Here is a 16,996-nt window from a genome sequence, read left to right on the forward strand (position 1 = left end):
GTAGTCAGAAATTTTTATGTCCTTTAATAAAGCTGGAAAACCTGGTTTGAAAAGCGAGCCTTCGTCATCAAACTTCGGTAAATTGGCCACGAGACAAGGTTTGAACCAGAGAAATAGCACAGCTTATTTTCTTTTAAAAAAACAATTCATATTCAGGGGAAGGTCGGAAATGAACTCTTGAACGAAATATTAAGAAGTTTCTTTATCAGAGTTCGAATGAAAACTAGATTATCAAATGACGTAATTTTCATCGTAGACATTTCAACAAAAGTCAGACTTAACACACATCTGATTTAGGGGTTGTATTTCAATCATCTCGTCGTTTGATTTGGTCTCCTCGTGAAATGAAGAGCAAGTATGTTCCGCAATGCTTAAATTGGACTACATTGGACAACATTGGGTGTTTCAATTTTACCACATTTTGCAAGTGGGAACTACAATACATGGCTCAACCGTAAAAATACTTCTGTACGTAGGGAAATTAATCGTACATACGTTGTTTCTAAACTGAGCCAGAATGTATATTTCCTAACCACAAAATGCAGTCCAAGTCATACCTTATCCATAGGCCCACTTACGCAATCCCGTCGAAGACTTCTTCGGAGAGTCCACAGATCGAGAGGATCTGGCAATGCGCGAGGCATCGGGAATTACTCCTCGTTCGAAGGGCTAATCAGAAATTAAGGAAAGAGGATGAAACTAATTAAATTCGAAATGATAGACGAGGCCGCGGAAGAAGCGCGTGAAAGGAAAGCTGACATCATCGGCAGTCTCCGCATTCCCGGGGGGCTCTCTACGTAGGGGCCAGGGGGGCGGGGGCCGGCCGCCGCAACGAAATGCAACGTGGTTACGGCCAGGAGCCCTTGTAGTATTTCAACTATGTTGGCGGAAGACTTCTGCCCAGCGTCTCTCAGTTCGAGGCTCACCTAAAACAACCTGCTTCCGGCTAATATCTACGGTCTGTGCACTGTGCACTACACTGCCGTGCTAAGGAAAAACACCGTATGAGCTATCAAGCGCTGCCAACTTTCCCCCGACGAATCATGAATTTACAGGAAAATTTATGACGATTTTTCTTCCAATGTTACATAGGATTCCATTCGTAAAAAGTCTGAAAATTTGAAGGATAAATATATTCATAATTTTCCTGAACAGTAAACATTTCATCAATGTAAATTTGGCAACTCTTGAATGTTCATACGGCGTTCTTCGTAAGCACGGCAGTACTGTGCAGCCACCTTGAAGCTGGTTACATGCTTTTGAAAAAGGATTCAATATCTATAGCCTTTCTTTAAAAAGAGGAAAAGGAAAACTGAGGGGCTCGGAGGACAAAGCATGTAAGTGCAGTTTTTGAGAAAAATCGAGGTATCAATGATTTCAAGTAAAACTAATCTCAATGCATACTCTGTGAAAAATTCGCTCCCTAATTCCAATTTTTAAGTATCTAAAAAAGTCAGTTTGAACTTTCTTTCCGCCATAAGGATCCAAGCAATTTTAAACCTTCGATCACGGATTCTCGAAATAGCAAAAACTGCACTTATGCGCCTGGTCCACCAAGCCGCTCGAAAAAATAGCAACGTTGGATATTTTCTGATGACGCAATTTTGAATACAAATAATTTTCAAAGCAGGCTTTACCGCAGAACGCCCGAACTACCATTACCTTACTGTGACTTATGTCTCTCTCTCCCTTGATGACTCAATTCTGGGAGTGAGTGTGGGTCGAAGTCTGCATGCACGGATCCGAGACACCCGTGAAGCGTGTTAACAGCCCCCCTCCGGAGGGGGCGGGGGGGGGGGCGCAGAGACCCCCACGAACGCCTCCTATCGCGCGGCGCCTTCAAACAAAAGACGTTCCTCCTCACGTCGTGGAACGTTTGTCAATGGAACGAGCGTTTAGTAGCTGTTCCTCCGATTGTCAGCCACGGCGTCACGTCTGAATGGCGTATTAAATCGCTCTTACTCCGACTGTGAGTGACACCCGGCCACTTGACAGTAATTAGTCCTTCTTGAGGATTTATATTACCCGGCTGATTGTTCCTACGGTCTCGTCTGACCTGTGCGCCGCCTTTCAGGTCATTCGTCGTTTTTTGCGAAAGTTTTTACAGGGTTTTCATGTCCCAGTTCCCTGGTTTCCTTTACTTTTTCTTGCTTTTCCCCTACTATCCTACGCGTACAATTCCTAAGATGACTGAAGTGTCTCGAACTTAATTAGCGAAATCCCTTACATATTCTTCAAGGAGGTCAAGTAGATTTCGGGGGGCATGCGACTGGTCCCCGGCTCCAATTGTTTCGCCATGTTCGAAGTACCGGTATAGCTGAGGGTATCAAGTGTTTTATACATGGATGGACTTGAACGGAATAAACCTAATCACATTAGACTTTGCCTAATTTTCTCCGACGCTATATTTTTGAAACACAAATACTAATTGACGCTGAAACTTGGCAAATTGTAAGTATATTCCTCATAATCCAGGGTATATTCGTAGAACGTTTAAGGCGTTAACATCTTAATTTGCTGTTACAAAAATAATGTATGAAAGACAATGTTGAACGAAAAAAGTAGAAACATTTTGCTATTAGGAACTAGAATTTTAGGCTGATCCATAAAAGAGCCCATCTGCACGGGGAAACTTATGGCATTATGCCAGGGGTGCAGAATCTTCCAAACCTCCACACTTTCACGGCCCCGCCCGGCGGCTTTCCACATTTTTCTCATCAGTTCTCCAAAAAACGTTCCTCCAATTTAAAAAGAGGTGCGGCCTTTTCCCTCTATTTTCCGTTGACTTTGACTTTTGACCCTCTGAAATGTTTCCTCCTTCCACATTTTTGGCCAGAAATTGTAGTTCCTAATTGCAATATGCTGTCCAATTAGGCAACGTGAATTGCAGATAAATCCGCCCAAATAGCCCCTACAAAAAACTACCCTTCCACACGAAAACACTGTAAAATTGGCGAATATTCGAGGAATCTGACAAGTTTCGATTCCCGGACGGATTTGAATCGGCGAATTCGCAAGGAGCGCGGTCACGGAGAGCGATGTGCGAATGCTGAGACGATCCCGGTAGCCGATCCGGAAGAGGGGGGGGGGGGGGGGGGCATGCATTATACATGGAGTGGCAGGGTCAATTAGTTTTGACGTGCGGAATAGAGGCGCAGAACTGGAGCCCATGCCACGCCACGCCACGCCGCGCCGCCCGGTAAATAGGTTAGGGAACGGACGAGGAGCAGTCAACTTATACGCGTCTAATTACCATATGGTACAGTAACACAGTTGAGGATCACGAATGACCTACAGAAGCACCTATGCCACCTATATCCGCCGTTGCCGTTGCTGTTGCGCCATCGAGACCAGAAAAACCGAGTTTCTGTCGGACGGAATGGAATACGCAAGACAAGTTGACAGCTGACCAGACACATCGGCGGCCAAAGTGCGAAACCACGTATCTCCATTGTGGCGTTTCGAAATTTCCGGCCCTGCTTTCTTTTTCAGGAGGAAAATTAGACAACTTTCCAGCTTGAATTTTGTACAGTATACATATTCTGCTAATCCACCAGAAAAATCAAGGAAGTTTTTAAGAAAGCACAATGTCCCATTTTCCAGAGAAAATCTGAAGTGAAACAGGAGGTCTGGAACGTCTCAACAGAATCACGTAGTCTAGCACTTTGCTTATCGTTATGCTTAACGACACCTTACGTTATGATGACGATTCTCTCCCTATACATATGTGCTCCAGGAACCGAGCCAGTAAGGAATTTCAGAATAAGCGGTGCACTGAAAAAAAAACTCCGGCTGTGAAAGCTGCACTTACGCGCTTTACAGACATACCGTCCGCTCTCCGGGCTCAGAAGCCGAAAGTTCCGGGCGTAGCACCCGGAGCAATCGGAAACACCCTGAACTTTCGGCCTCCGAGCCCGGAACGGCCGGTATGTCTGTATAGCCCGTAACTTTTCTTTTCAGTGTGAGTGTGCAAAAGAGGGTATTTTTCGACCACTTGACGACTCCGCCTCATCGTCGTCAGGAGCAGGAACACGGTGGCATGGCCCGTGTCCGCGCCGCGACGCCGCGCACTTGTCCAAGTTCATAGGTTGGTTTGGACAAAATCTAACAACTTTGAAAGCTTATATTATCGAAAATATGAAGCAAGAAAAATCAAGAGTGGCTCCGTTGGTTTTGCATGGAATTCCTCTTCAGAAACACCCCTTGAAATTGAATTTTTGACGGAATTAACTTCAAAATTTGAAACTGTAGCGAATAATTCAATGTTCGTCCTCTTCTACCAGCGCGTTCCACTGTGCGTCGCGCCGCCGTTGTAGCGTCTCGCGCGGCACGCCACGCTGCACCTAGCGCCACCGCAACAAACCAATTACGGCTGGCCGCCCGGAACAAGATGCGTTTGTTCGTTTGTAAACCGGCTCGTGGGAGCCTCCATGCCACCCATACGATTGACATCATGAATCGCCAAACGCCATGACAGGGTCGCAAATCCGTGGAGGATAGAAGAATAAAACGACATGATGAAAAAAATATTTTTTCAGAGATATTTTAGAGATATTTTTTCACTAATAATGAGTGGTAAAGCAGTTAAAACTGTTATTATGCGATAATAAGTAATGCAGCTTCTACTCGTTCTGGTTTGTATGTCATGTCATAATAACTCTTAGCACAATAATTATAGAAATTTCGAACATTAATATTTAATCATCGTTAATATTTAAGTGCTGTACAGTGTACATACAAAACAGCACTAAAATATATTAAATCAATCGATGAAAAGATTGAATTTGGTTATTTTGCAAAGAAATAGAGAAATGTCAGGTGTTTCGATCAGAAATCCAATGTATGTGAAGGTAAACTCTCGGACAAATTAAATGGAAAACATTTTTTATGAATTCATTACATCTTTATAAGTAAACCAAATGTGAAAACACTACCCTCCTAGCGGTATGCAGGGTGATCTTAAAGTTCTGCGCCAACTCTGCATTGTATATCTCCTAGGATTCTAGCCCCTTTCCAGGGTGATCCGCTCGAAAATTGTAGGGGGTACCAAGAGTTGTTTCCTTTGATTTAGGAGCACTAACAAAATGCAAGTTTCTATCTCAATTTGTTCAAAAATTACAGGTGTGATTCCTGGTGCTGTCGGTGCGGGACTTATAAATCGCCCTGTTGTACACCTTTGTATATTTTGACGTATTTCTGCCAAACAGACCTATGTGGAGGTGAGAAATATCGTTAGTTGTCTGGCCGTAAGAGTAAACCAGAATAAAAAAGCGCCAGTGACGTCAGCTGCAACGAAACCGTCCCGCGGTTACGTCCTCCATGGTGTTCTTTACTCATGAGCCCTGTCCACAAGGCTCTCTTTCCATGCCCGCGGCTCATGAGTTCCGCATTCAGATGCCACATAGGTCTCTTTGATAGAATGTAATATCCCGCTTTCCCAATTCTTCAAAAGGAACCACGCCCACTTTTACATTGCTTCTTATGCAGCTTCCACGAGCACACCCCATATTTCTCACCTCCACATAGATCTGTTTGGTAGAAATACGTCCATTTAATCCTTGATTTCGTGTTGTCCACAGTATACTATTTTATTACAAGAACGTATCTTGTTTAAGTGACGGGGAGTCTTGTAATGGTTACAAGACTCTAGTTCTTATAACAAAGCGATCTAAAGTAGAAAAAAGGATCATTGTGGAAATCGTGGATCACACATATCATCTGAATATTGTTTGAAGAAAACACTGTCGTTTTCTTCCATGATTTCAGTATCCAGATCAGAAACCTAGGCCATTAATATACGCCTCTTTTTACGTTCATTAATTTCAAATTGAGTCAAAACAGTGACCCAGTCAGAATTTCTACAACTTTTCTGTGGCAGTTTTTTGTACGCCTTTGGGTTCGAGGAAAGTAGTGCATTAGTGGCTTATCCATCGATCCCTCTGTAGTTGCAACCGTATTGCGTCCCTCGGCCATAATTGTCTGAAAGTAGTCTCAACAACGTGGTCAATCAGTCAACGATACTTTCATTCGACTCAACAATCTATCAATCAGACGATCAATCACGTTGTCAACCAATCAGTCGGTCCACGTATTACCTAGTCCCTGCGCAGTTACTCAGGCAGCCTGTCAAGGCGTGTGCCCAGCGGAATTTAGTTATGCAATTAGCTCAACTGGAGGAACTACCTGTGTAAAAAAATGTGCTCATTAAGGATACGAGCAAGTGTCGAGTAAAATAGGCAATGTGAAGCAAAATTTGTTTATTTTCAGCATACTGAAATTCGAATAACTGAATTTCCGCGGACTTAACTTGAATTTTCCTGCAACCTGCCAGGGCCGGATTAAGAAGGTGGCCACATGGGCCGCGGCCCACGGCGGCAAATCTAGGGGGCGGCAAATTTTGCAATTTTTTTAAATGTAGGTATAAGGAAAATTCGGATTTAGAAAAAAAAATACAAACGAGAAAAGGCTACAAAATCTCTCATTTCCTGAGAGTATAGTAATTTCTAATTTTGTCGTCTTTCAGTGATACAAAAGACAGCACCTTTAATTAGTCGAGTTAAGAGAGAAACCAAACACACAATTTTGCCTGGAACGGCTCGACTTACTAGGGAGAAATGATGACGAGGACTTAAGATAAAAAGGAGAAGCCCTCGGCGCGGCAATCGGCATGTAACACATATTAGCGCCTAAAAGACTGCACGAATACTTCACGCATTGCATCAAACATAGTGCGGTTATTGTGGTCAGCGTGAAACGGATAGCGCCTACAAGAATGCATGAATACTTCACGCATTGCGCCAAACACTGTGCGGTCAGCGTGAAACGCATAGCGCCCACAAGACTGCGTGAATACTTCACGCATTGCGCCGAACACGGTGCGGTCGGCACGGCGCGGCGGCGGAAGTTAAAATCATTAAACCAAATCGTGTTTGTTCCCTCATAATTTTGTCGTTCATTTCTTATGAATGGAAGGCGTTGTACATTAGAGATAGGTTTACGAATGAATATTCTCCCTTAATATTTTTAGATAATTTAGATCTGGCCGCGGATAAAGTTCTCTGAAAAATATTCGCAGATTTTCCTTGAAATCCATATTTTATCAAAGGTAATTTGGCAATGTTTTAAGGCTCATACGGCGTTCTTCCTTTGCACGGCAGCATAAGCCACACCCGTGCAAACGATGGATCCGACGAAGTAAATGCATCTCGCGCACCAATCAAAATCCACCGTTCCCGCGACCTTGAGATTTCGATGGCCTGGTTCGATAGGGCGATGAGAGCCTATGAGATACCGCGGAAAGGCGCAGCACGGCAATTTCCTCGCGTATCTCAGGATCAGCGGTTTGAAAGCGACGCCCATCAGAGAGTTTTCCGAGACCGCGGGAGTGCGCCGTATGAATGAACCCAATTTAACCGCGAATAGCTGCGGCTAGGGACGTGCGGTGGTAAAGACGTGAATCGCCAATTAGACTCACGACCTCTTCCTACTCCCCCCCCCCCCCCTCGCCCCCCGCCCCCGGGTCTCATACTCGCCGCGACCCATCTCCGTCCTCCTCCAACGCCAATCGGCCGTTCCCAAGTTCAGGGTCTCTCAGAGTAACAGGACGTGCGTCTCGGCGTCTCGCTCGCCTTCCGTCTGGAGACTTCCTGAATATGCGATACGTACACGCGGGTTGATTATTAAAATTGCTAGACAGAGCTATAGACAAATTAAAAAACAATTTAATCAGTCAAAAATCACATAATAAAATAACAACTTAATTTGGGGAAAGCTGCCCCCCCCCCCCCAAAAAAAAATGGAAAACTTGGAACGTTTTATAATATTAACACTTCATTTTCAACTGGAAAAAAAGTGACAACCTGCTGCATAATGGCCTTTGGTGTAGACAAAGAAGACCTACGGCGTATGGATATCCTTTTGGTTGAAATGGGCGGTTCCTAGAGACTGAGGGAGGCAATGATAGACCTACCATAGGGTTTCTCATGGGTTGCCGTTAGTCTATTACCGACCTCCTTTGTCCATTCCAGCGATCTGCTTCCACCAATAGGATCCCTCCATATCTCTTTTGTCTTCTTTGTCTATAACTTTGTTTATTGATTTGAATAATCGGCCCGCAGGGGTGAAAGTTAAGCATTGAGCAGTTATTTGCTGCTAATATCTCGTTAAGGAGTTAGTTTCCAAACCTCCCGTTGTGTGAATCGCTCTCTACGTATGATTTTGAATAGAAAACATTTGAAGTTATTTTACAATTCCGACCTTGTCTAGTCGCCCATTGTCAAACGGGGTCTCCCAGTGTATTGTTTCTGGTATTAAGACTGTACACCGGAAAAAAAACACATTGGATCTAGAGCCCAGACTCTTGAAAACATTGACAAGAAAAAATGTTGACTCAATCGGATTTTAGCGTTGAATCAAAAGGAAATCCGCTCAAATTAAGAGGCTTGGTTCTTGATTTAAGTTTAAATCTGATTGAATCAAGATTATTTTTTCTTGTCGATGTTTTTAGGAGACTGGACTCTAGATCCAATGTGTTTTTTTTTCCAGTGTATTCTGGATGGAAGTTCAATTTCTATGAGAGCGCAAACTTTGGCATTCCATATGAACCTCAGGTCAACATTTTGACCCAAGGTCGATCATTTTAACCCCAGTTCCTTTCTCGGTATACCCTTTGCAAAATGTTATGGAAGGCGTGGAGCTTGGGACTTTGGGAGCCCTTCGATGGAGAAGTGGTAGCGACTGCGGCGCGGGGAGCTGGAAGTTGAGGCGCGGTTGCGGGCGCTGGTGGATAGTGGATGGTGCGGTGGGTCGGACTGGGATGCCGGCCGGCCAAGGCTCGGATGCTGATGCTGATGCTGTGCGATGCACCTGACTCCATCGCAGCGTTAACGGTATGCAAGACCTTACCAGTGAACTTGTGCCCCACGGCCAGCCACAGCCAGTCACCAGTCCATGATCAAGCTCCGCACCTACCCAGTTGCCCAATCGCTGCCTTTCCACAATGCTCAACTTGCGCTAGCTTCGTACTGCATGGAGAAGAAAAGTTCGGCTCGTGTGAAATTTCAAAGTTTCCCGGTGCAGGTTTCTAGTTTCTAGTCTCAAAACCGAGGTTTCTAGTCTCCAAAACCGAAAGCGACCTTTCGACTATGCTCAACTTGCGCTAGCTTCTTACTACATGGAGAAGAAAAGTTCGACTCATATAAAACTTCAAAGTTTCCCGGTGCGAGTAAACGAGGTTTCCAGTCTCAAAAACCGAATTCTAGCGGCTTTTCCACTATGCTCAACTTGCGCTAGCTTCTCACTACATGGATAAGAAAAGTTCGACTCATATAAAACTTCAAAGTTTCCCGGTGCGAGTAAACGAGGTTTCCAGTCTCAAAAACCAAATTCAAACGGCCTTTCCACATGCTCAACTTAAGCTAGCTTCGTGCTACATGGAGAAGAAAAGATCGACTCACATGAAAGTTCAAAGCTTTCCGGTTTGAGTAACCGAGGTCTCCAGTCTCACAAACCGAAAGCGGCCTTTCCCATATGCTCAACTTGCGTTAGCTTCTTACTACATGTTGAAGAAAAGTTCGGCTCATGTGAAACTTCAAAGTTTCCTGGTGCAAGTGACCGAGGTTTACAATCACAAAAACCGAATTCAAGCGGCCTTTTCACTATGCTGGACTTGTGCTAGCTTCGTACTACTAGAAGAAGAAAAGATCGGCTCATATGAAAGCTCAAAGTTTTCCAGTTTCAGTGACCGAGGTCTCCAGTCTCAAAAACTGAAAGCGGCCTTTCTACTTTGCTCAATTAGCGCTAGCTTCGTACTACATGGAGAGGAAAAGTTCGTTTCATATGAAAGTTCAAAGTATTCCGGTTTGAGTAACCGAGGTTTCCAGTCTCAAAAACCAAAAGTGGCCTTTCCACTATGCTCAACTTGCGCTAGCTTCTGTACTTCACGGAGAAGGAAACGTTCGGCTCATATGAATCTTCAAAGTTCTCCGGTTTGCAGTAACCGAGGTTTCCAGTCACAAAACTGAATTTACCAAAATTCGGTTTCTATGACTGAAAACCTTGGTTACCCATTCGAGTCAAAAAACGGTGGTGTTCAATATGAACCGAGACCCAGTCCCTGTAACCGAAGTATTTTTTTTCAGGATAGACCTGTAGTGCGCAGAGACGTCTGTTTGTGAATTCCGAGACCAAAATACACAATATTCGCATCATATCGAGTACTCGCTTAGTTCTGCGACTTTACTCAAATTTCTAGGCGAAAATCTTATTCTACTTCTATTAAGACCGCCATAACCAATAATAGAGGATTTGCACACGCTGAAATCGATGCATTTCGTGCTCAAGTGGAAACCACTGCGTGACCTGGACAGGAGAATACCCTTCATAAATCGAACAATTATTGCAAGGAGATGACGAAATGAACTAATAAAAGCTCAAATACACGTGTTTAAAATAAGATATGCCACCAGATGACGTCATTAGGCGGTGCATTTTCTAAAATTTAAACCTATTTTTATAATTGTTTATCGTGCTAGGAAAAAAATTATAAAAAATACTGCGAAATCAGCTCTTTCAACTCTCCTAGATGAGGCAATAAAAGCAATTTCGTGCAAATTCTCCTTTTCGTGAAATGTGAAGTGTGGAGTGTGGAGTGTGGAGTGTGGACGCCCTTGCTGGAAGAAAAAGCACATTGGATCTAGAGTCCAGACTCTTGAAAACATCGACAAGATAAAATACTCTTGATTCAATCAGATTTTTGCTTAAATTAAAGAACAATCCGCTCAAATTAAGAGGCTTGGTTCTTGACTTAAGCAAAAATCCGATTGAATCAAGAGTATTTTTTCTTGTCGATGTTTTTAAGAGTCTGGACTCTAGATCCAATGTGGTTTTTTTTTCCTCCAGTGCTGACATATGCTCCATTGCCTGCTTTATCAGAATCTGTCACCCCTTCCTCAAGAAAACCCGGTCCTTGTTCGCCGTACACAATCCAGAAAACGGTTCTAACATGGCATGGCATCGTGGTCGGGACGTCGCACGTTCGTTTCGGCCCCGCTCAGTGGAGTAGTGGTGCACTGGCGTACTGGAGCAGAGCGGCGGCGCAGCGGGCCGTCCGTTTCCCGGCAAGGGCCGCCGCGCCGTCGCCGCATCCAGGGTTGGACCCGGGGGACACCCCCCCTCCCCCTTACCTGGGGGGCCTGGCTCAGTGGGACACTGTCGATGTCACCGCGAGGTCGCGCGGAAAACGAATGTCGTCGCCTGGGAGCGACCCACAGACACCGCAACGCAACTTTGCGAGTTGCCAGCTCAAACGGCCGTGTGAGATCTGCCTCCGGCGATAACTTTGGGGATTGGAAAATACCGGAAAGTTGGGGGAAAATTAAGAGATTTTATGATTCGGAGACATATCGGAAGAAAATTATTATAGGGGTTATTGATTCATTATTATGAGGTGGAGAAATGGTGATGAGTTTACACCATTTCGCGGGGAAACAAAGCCAGGAAATTCCAAAAATTAAAATTAGGAGTCAAAATTAAATTTTTGAACTCTAATGCGTACCAGTACGAAACTGAGTTCCCCGCGAAATGGTGTGAACCCAGCACCATTTCATCACCTTGTTACATACAGTTTGGGCCACTTCTTAGTGTTTTTTTTTTTTTTTTTTTTTTTCATTCATTATTATGTATGTAAGGATCTGAACCGAAACAGCCCATACCTGTATTTCACTGGGAAAAAAATTTTTTTCACCTTTCACGCCAAGCACCTTTCTTTTCAGTGATAACTTAGTCCCTTTTGTTTTGTATATAGAGATGACATTTTAAGATGATTCCTCACCGGAAGTAAACAAACATTTAGATATTGAACGCAGTTGCTAAAAGCATCATTTTATTTTTCAGTGAAAATTTGCCGCCAAGAAGTATTTTTTCTTAAATCAAGAATTTTGCCGTTTCATAGAAACTACTTTTTCGCTTAACCCAGGCATTATTCCGCTTGTATCAAGAAAAAATCAGCTTAAATCAAGATAAAACAAATTCTTAGCGGCGAATTCAAGAATTATCATGCTTGAGCCAAGCACCTTTTTTTTCAGTGATAACTTTGTCTCTTTTGTTTTGTATATAGAGATGACATTTTAAGGTGATTCTTCACAGGAAGTAAATAAACATTCTGATATTGAACACAGTTGCTAAAAGTATCGTTTCCTTTTAAATTTTTAGATATAGGATATGTTTAATGGTTCATCGCAATGATCTAAAAGCTCAGCAGACTTTGCATACTTTTCTAACCTCGCGTTAAAGTCTCCAAGTATGTATGCGCAGTATGCTTATCGACGCATGATCGGATGTATTCGAAAGACTTGTTTTGATATTTTTATGCTCAGTACTACCGTCTTAAACATGAAATTCACAAAATTTCATCAGACACCTGCAAATTCTCCGTCCAGTATGAATCCAGTATTCTAGCAAAATTTGTTCGATATCGCAGTTAGTGTTTGCTTACAGTCGCCTAGATCTTACCTTAATCGGTTCGATCAATCCGATACATATTCACTCGAGTCGACTTTGCATACTTTTTCCTGCGTTTAAAGTCTCCAAGTATGTATCTTGTATGAAATCACAAATATTTCATTCTGTACACTGTTCAAGATTCTCCGTCCAGTAGTGAAATCCAAGTATTTAGCAAAATTTGTTCGATATCACAGTGTTTGCTTACAGTCGCTCTAGACGTACCTTAATCGGTTCGATCAATCCGATACATATTCGCTCGAGTCGCATTATGTCGCCTCTCAAACGTAAGGATATATCTCAATTCCCACACGAGCCCTGTTTTGCATATAAATCCATGCTTTCTGGGATCCATGCGGGGATTCGAGGTACGCCCGTGTGCGGGGATTTCAACCCTGGCCTCCCCGGCGCGCCGTCCGTGAACCGCGCGTCGAATCGCGGCTCTGCCCCCATAATTCAATCATCATAAAAGCTCAGGAGGCACTTGTTGAACGGCCACGATTCCCTAAACGGAGCCGTGTGGCGTCGCTCGAGGCGCGGGGCGGTCGCCTTTGAGTTATGAGCCTTGTCAAGCTCGCCGAAAGATGCAATCTAGATCGTGCCACGGGTTGTCCTTGTTTGTCGCCCCTTGTTTCGCCGTTGCATTCTGCAGCCCGCACCGGGATCCCGACGTCGCGTTGGCCCGTTGAATAGGTCCGAAAAGGCCAGTCTTTAGCGAAACGGAACCTAGTGACTTTTTAAAAAATCCAGTAGATGACGGCTCACTGGAAAAAAAACACATTGGATCTAGAGTCCAGACTCTTAAAAACTATCGACAAGAAAAAGTACTCTTGATTCATCAGAATCTAGCTTAAATCAAGAACCAATCCTCTTAATTTAAGCGGATTTCGTTTTGATTCAAGCAAAAATCCGATTGAATCAAGAGTAACTTTTCTTGTCAATGTTTTCAAGGGTCTGGGACTCTAGATCCAATGTGTTTTTTTTCCCAGTGCTGCCACAATGAGGGATATCGGGATACGTCAGGGAATTTTATAAAGTCAGGAAAAATCGGAAAACGTCAGGGAAAAATACGAAAATGTTCGGGAAAATTTGTTAAATCATACCTTTATTTGATTTCGAGAATGGGTTTGAGGTTTCAAACAACAAATTTTGCCTGAAAATCATTATCAGTCAGTATTCTTAACCACCTGTCATATCTTCAATTGTCAGGAAATTCCGGGAAATGTCGGGGAATTTCATTTTCTAAATCTGTGGCAATCCTCGATGATTCTTTCGAGCGAATCGTAAGCAAAATTTCTCTCGCCGCCTAAAAATTCACCTTCGCAAAAAATATTCGGAGTGCAGTTTGATGTGAAGTTTTATTCATTTTGTTTTTTTTTCACTAAGTCGTATTGAAGGAAGTGCCTTTGTTATCTAGAAAAAAGAACTCAATTTATCTTAACCTCGAACATGTTTCAACTGAAATATGGTGTTTTTACCAGGAATCTGTTGAGCGCTTACGGCTGAAAATATCACCGATTTTTCCTCTGATCATAGATGTATGTAAAAATTGGCAGAATTTTGGACAAATATTGCGTAGTCTTCTTTCTTTTTTTCTTACTTTTTCTTTGTCAAAATGATCTTTGATTTGGACACATCGTAGCATATTTAGCAAATCCAACCTCAGCTTATCTCAATTTTAAAAAAATGTGAGACGCCTCAACGCTTGTTGGCGACAGCGCGGAGATGCAACAATCCGCAAATGATGATGCGCTTGATCCGCACCATAACGTACTGATGTAGCCTCTTAGTCAGTCTGAGTTGGACGTATTTCTGCCAAACAGAACTATGTGCATTATGGCGTGAGCCCTGTTATGCATATATTCTTATAGATCACAGGGCTCATTTCTTAATACACATAGCTCCGTTTGGCAGAAATACGTCCAGTTGATCGAAGAATATGAATAACGTCACCAAATAATAGCACCGGCCAGTTGTGACATCAGGACCCAAGGTGTCTTAACTCTCTTTAAAAAAGAACTCTACTTTTGCAAAGCGCTTTTTTGAATAGCAAATTGACCAATGAACGAGAAGAACGAAACCTCTCATGATCTCGGAGAGGGAAATTAAACAGAAGAAATTCAATTCAATGCACAAATGGTCTCACGGGTCACGGGTCTCTGCTCTTCCGCTTTGCCTGCAGCAGCGGGTCGACTTTCGAATCATTATCGAATTCACTCGATCGATATATCCCTATCATTTCAGTGGTATTTATCGAAAGTCATTCGATAATGGTTCAATAATCGACCTATTGGTGCATCACCCGGGTGCAGGTCTGCAGGTCCGTCGCCGCGCCGCACAGTGGACCGAGTCAATCATAGAGGTCGATCATGAAATGTTTGGCCACAACTGCAAATTTTGATGTTTGTATCGTCAAATTTCAAACTTTAAGAGGTGCTTCTAGACGCAAATTTTACGAGGAATCCGATGGTCCCTCTTTTGGAACCTCAAAATTTTGTGTAAACGTAGTTATAAGCGTTTAAAGTTTCCAAATTTTGTTCGACCTCAGTCAACTAGGGAGGTCGGACATGATATTTTTTACTAAAACTGCAAATTTTGATGTTCATTTTGTCACATTTTAAAGTTCAAGGAGTGCTTCTAGAAGCAAATTTTACGAGGAATCTGATGGAATCACTTTTAGATACTCAGGGTTTTGTATAAACGGAGTTATAAGCGTTTGAAGTTTCCAAATTTTGTTCGACCTCAGTCAACTAGGGTGGTCGGACATGATTTTTTTTACTAAAGCTGCAGACTTTGATGTTTATTTCGTCACATTTTGAAGTTCAAGGAGTGCTTCTAGAAGCAAATTTGACGAGGAAACCAATGGAACCAATTTTAGAACCTCAGAGTTTTGTATAAACGGAGTTATAAGCGTTTCGAAGTTTCCAAATTTTTTCCGACTTCCCCCATCGATTCGTTCCACTGTGCGCCGGACGGAGATGAGCCACTCATTAGAGACTGGAAAACGATTAATTCGCCAGGAGTTCGGAGTCGCCCGACAAATCGCGAGAGCGCGGCGAGCACTCGCCGGGGTTCGCGCGAGGGACGAAATTGCGTCCACTTATTCAGCGAGTTGCACTTCCGCCGGAAACGCCACGGGAACGGAATCTCTATTAATTGCACCGACAACGAGCATTTTCTAATTGTCCGCTCCGATGTCGCCGGGTTGGCTCTTTATAATGAGGTTCACGCATGCAGCGGGGATTTTCGATACCCTCGAATCGTACACGGAGAAAAAAACTTCGTGCATGGGACCCGAAGTTGAGGTCGTATGGATCTCTGAAGTTTTCTGATCACGCATCCGAAAACTTGAGGTCGAGCTGCCGAAGTTCGGGTCAGACATCGAGGCACTTCGGTATGTACCGGAGTACTTCAGATGTGTGACCCGAACCCTTCGGTATATATCGAAGTACTTCAGATGTCTGACCCGAACTTCGGCAGCTGGACCTCAAGTTTTTAGATGCATGATCCGAAAACTTCGGATTTCCATATGACCTCAACTTCGGGTCCCACGCACGAAATTTTTTTCTCCGTGTAATCCTGAAAAAATGGAGGGTATGGATTCGATCGACGTGGACCGATCGACACCGATTCGATTGACAAATCATTAAAAACCTGGTGTTGATTCGATCGGCATGACTCTATCGTCTAATGAATACGTGAATTGATCGACAAAATTCGAACGATCCATGGCTTTCTTGATCAATTTACGGGTTTTGTGATCGATTCACAAGGTTTGTCTTTCGATTCACGAGGTTGTCTATCAATTCACGTGTATACCGATCAATTCACCTCTTTGTCGATCCATTCACGGGTTTGTCTATCGATTTACGGTTGTCAATCGAACGAACGGTTTATATTTTTATTTTCCGATCGATCCTGTCGATCGAATCGATATCGTTTTTCTAAATAATTGATGATCGATTCACGTCGATCGATTAAAGTTTTCATGTCGTCAATCGAATCCATACCCTCTGGAAAAATAACTGACACACCGTTTTTCAGCAAAATTAACGCTTTAAGGCATCTGCAAAATTCTCAGTTTGAAAGAATAGTGTATACTAATTATGATTGTTTGTTTTTGTGTTTCAGCTTGTCGCCAGTTTGGGTATTATTATTTTTAGAGCGCTAGATCATAGATTCGATGATGAAGAAGAAAGAAGGTTGAGCCCTGATCTTGAATCTCTGATTACCAATGTTACCGCTTACGGTGAGTCACAGTCTTTGTCTTTTTAATCCTGAAACAATAAACTAGGTTTCATTCAGATATTCAAGTAATGTATCTCATACGCATAACCATTTGGTACGGTGTTCTAACTCTACCAAGCGCCACACCCCAAATTTCCCCAAAAGTGAGACCTCGTGTCCTGAAAATAGAGAATAAAGTTTGGTCAAACGTAGCCCAAGAAATTGGTTTAGCCTTGAAATCCGTCGCTCCTTGTTTCTTGCCAATTTTCCA

General features: G+C 43.2%; 1 protein-coding gene across 3 annotated transcripts in view; it reads left to right on the forward strand.

Moving 5' to 3' along the window:
- spir (spire type actin nucleation factor) overlaps positions 1-16,996 on the forward strand; it is a 442,084-nt gene that overhangs the window by 204,326 nt on the left and 220,762 nt on the right. For all 3 annotated transcript variants that reach the window (XM_072302604.1, XM_072302606.1, XM_072302605.1), the window contains exon 3: positions 16,630-16,747. In XM_072302604.1, coding sequence (XP_072158705.1) covers positions 16,630-16,747 — 118 coding nt within the window. The remainder of the gene's footprint in view (positions 1-16,629; positions 16,748-16,996) is intronic.

This window comes from Bemisia tabaci, chromosome 7 (genome assembly GCF_918797505.1).
Source record: "Bemisia tabaci chromosome 7, PGI_BMITA_v3".
In the NCBI taxonomy this organism is placed as follows: Eukaryota; Metazoa; Arthropoda; class Insecta; order Hemiptera; family Aleyrodidae; genus Bemisia; species Bemisia tabaci.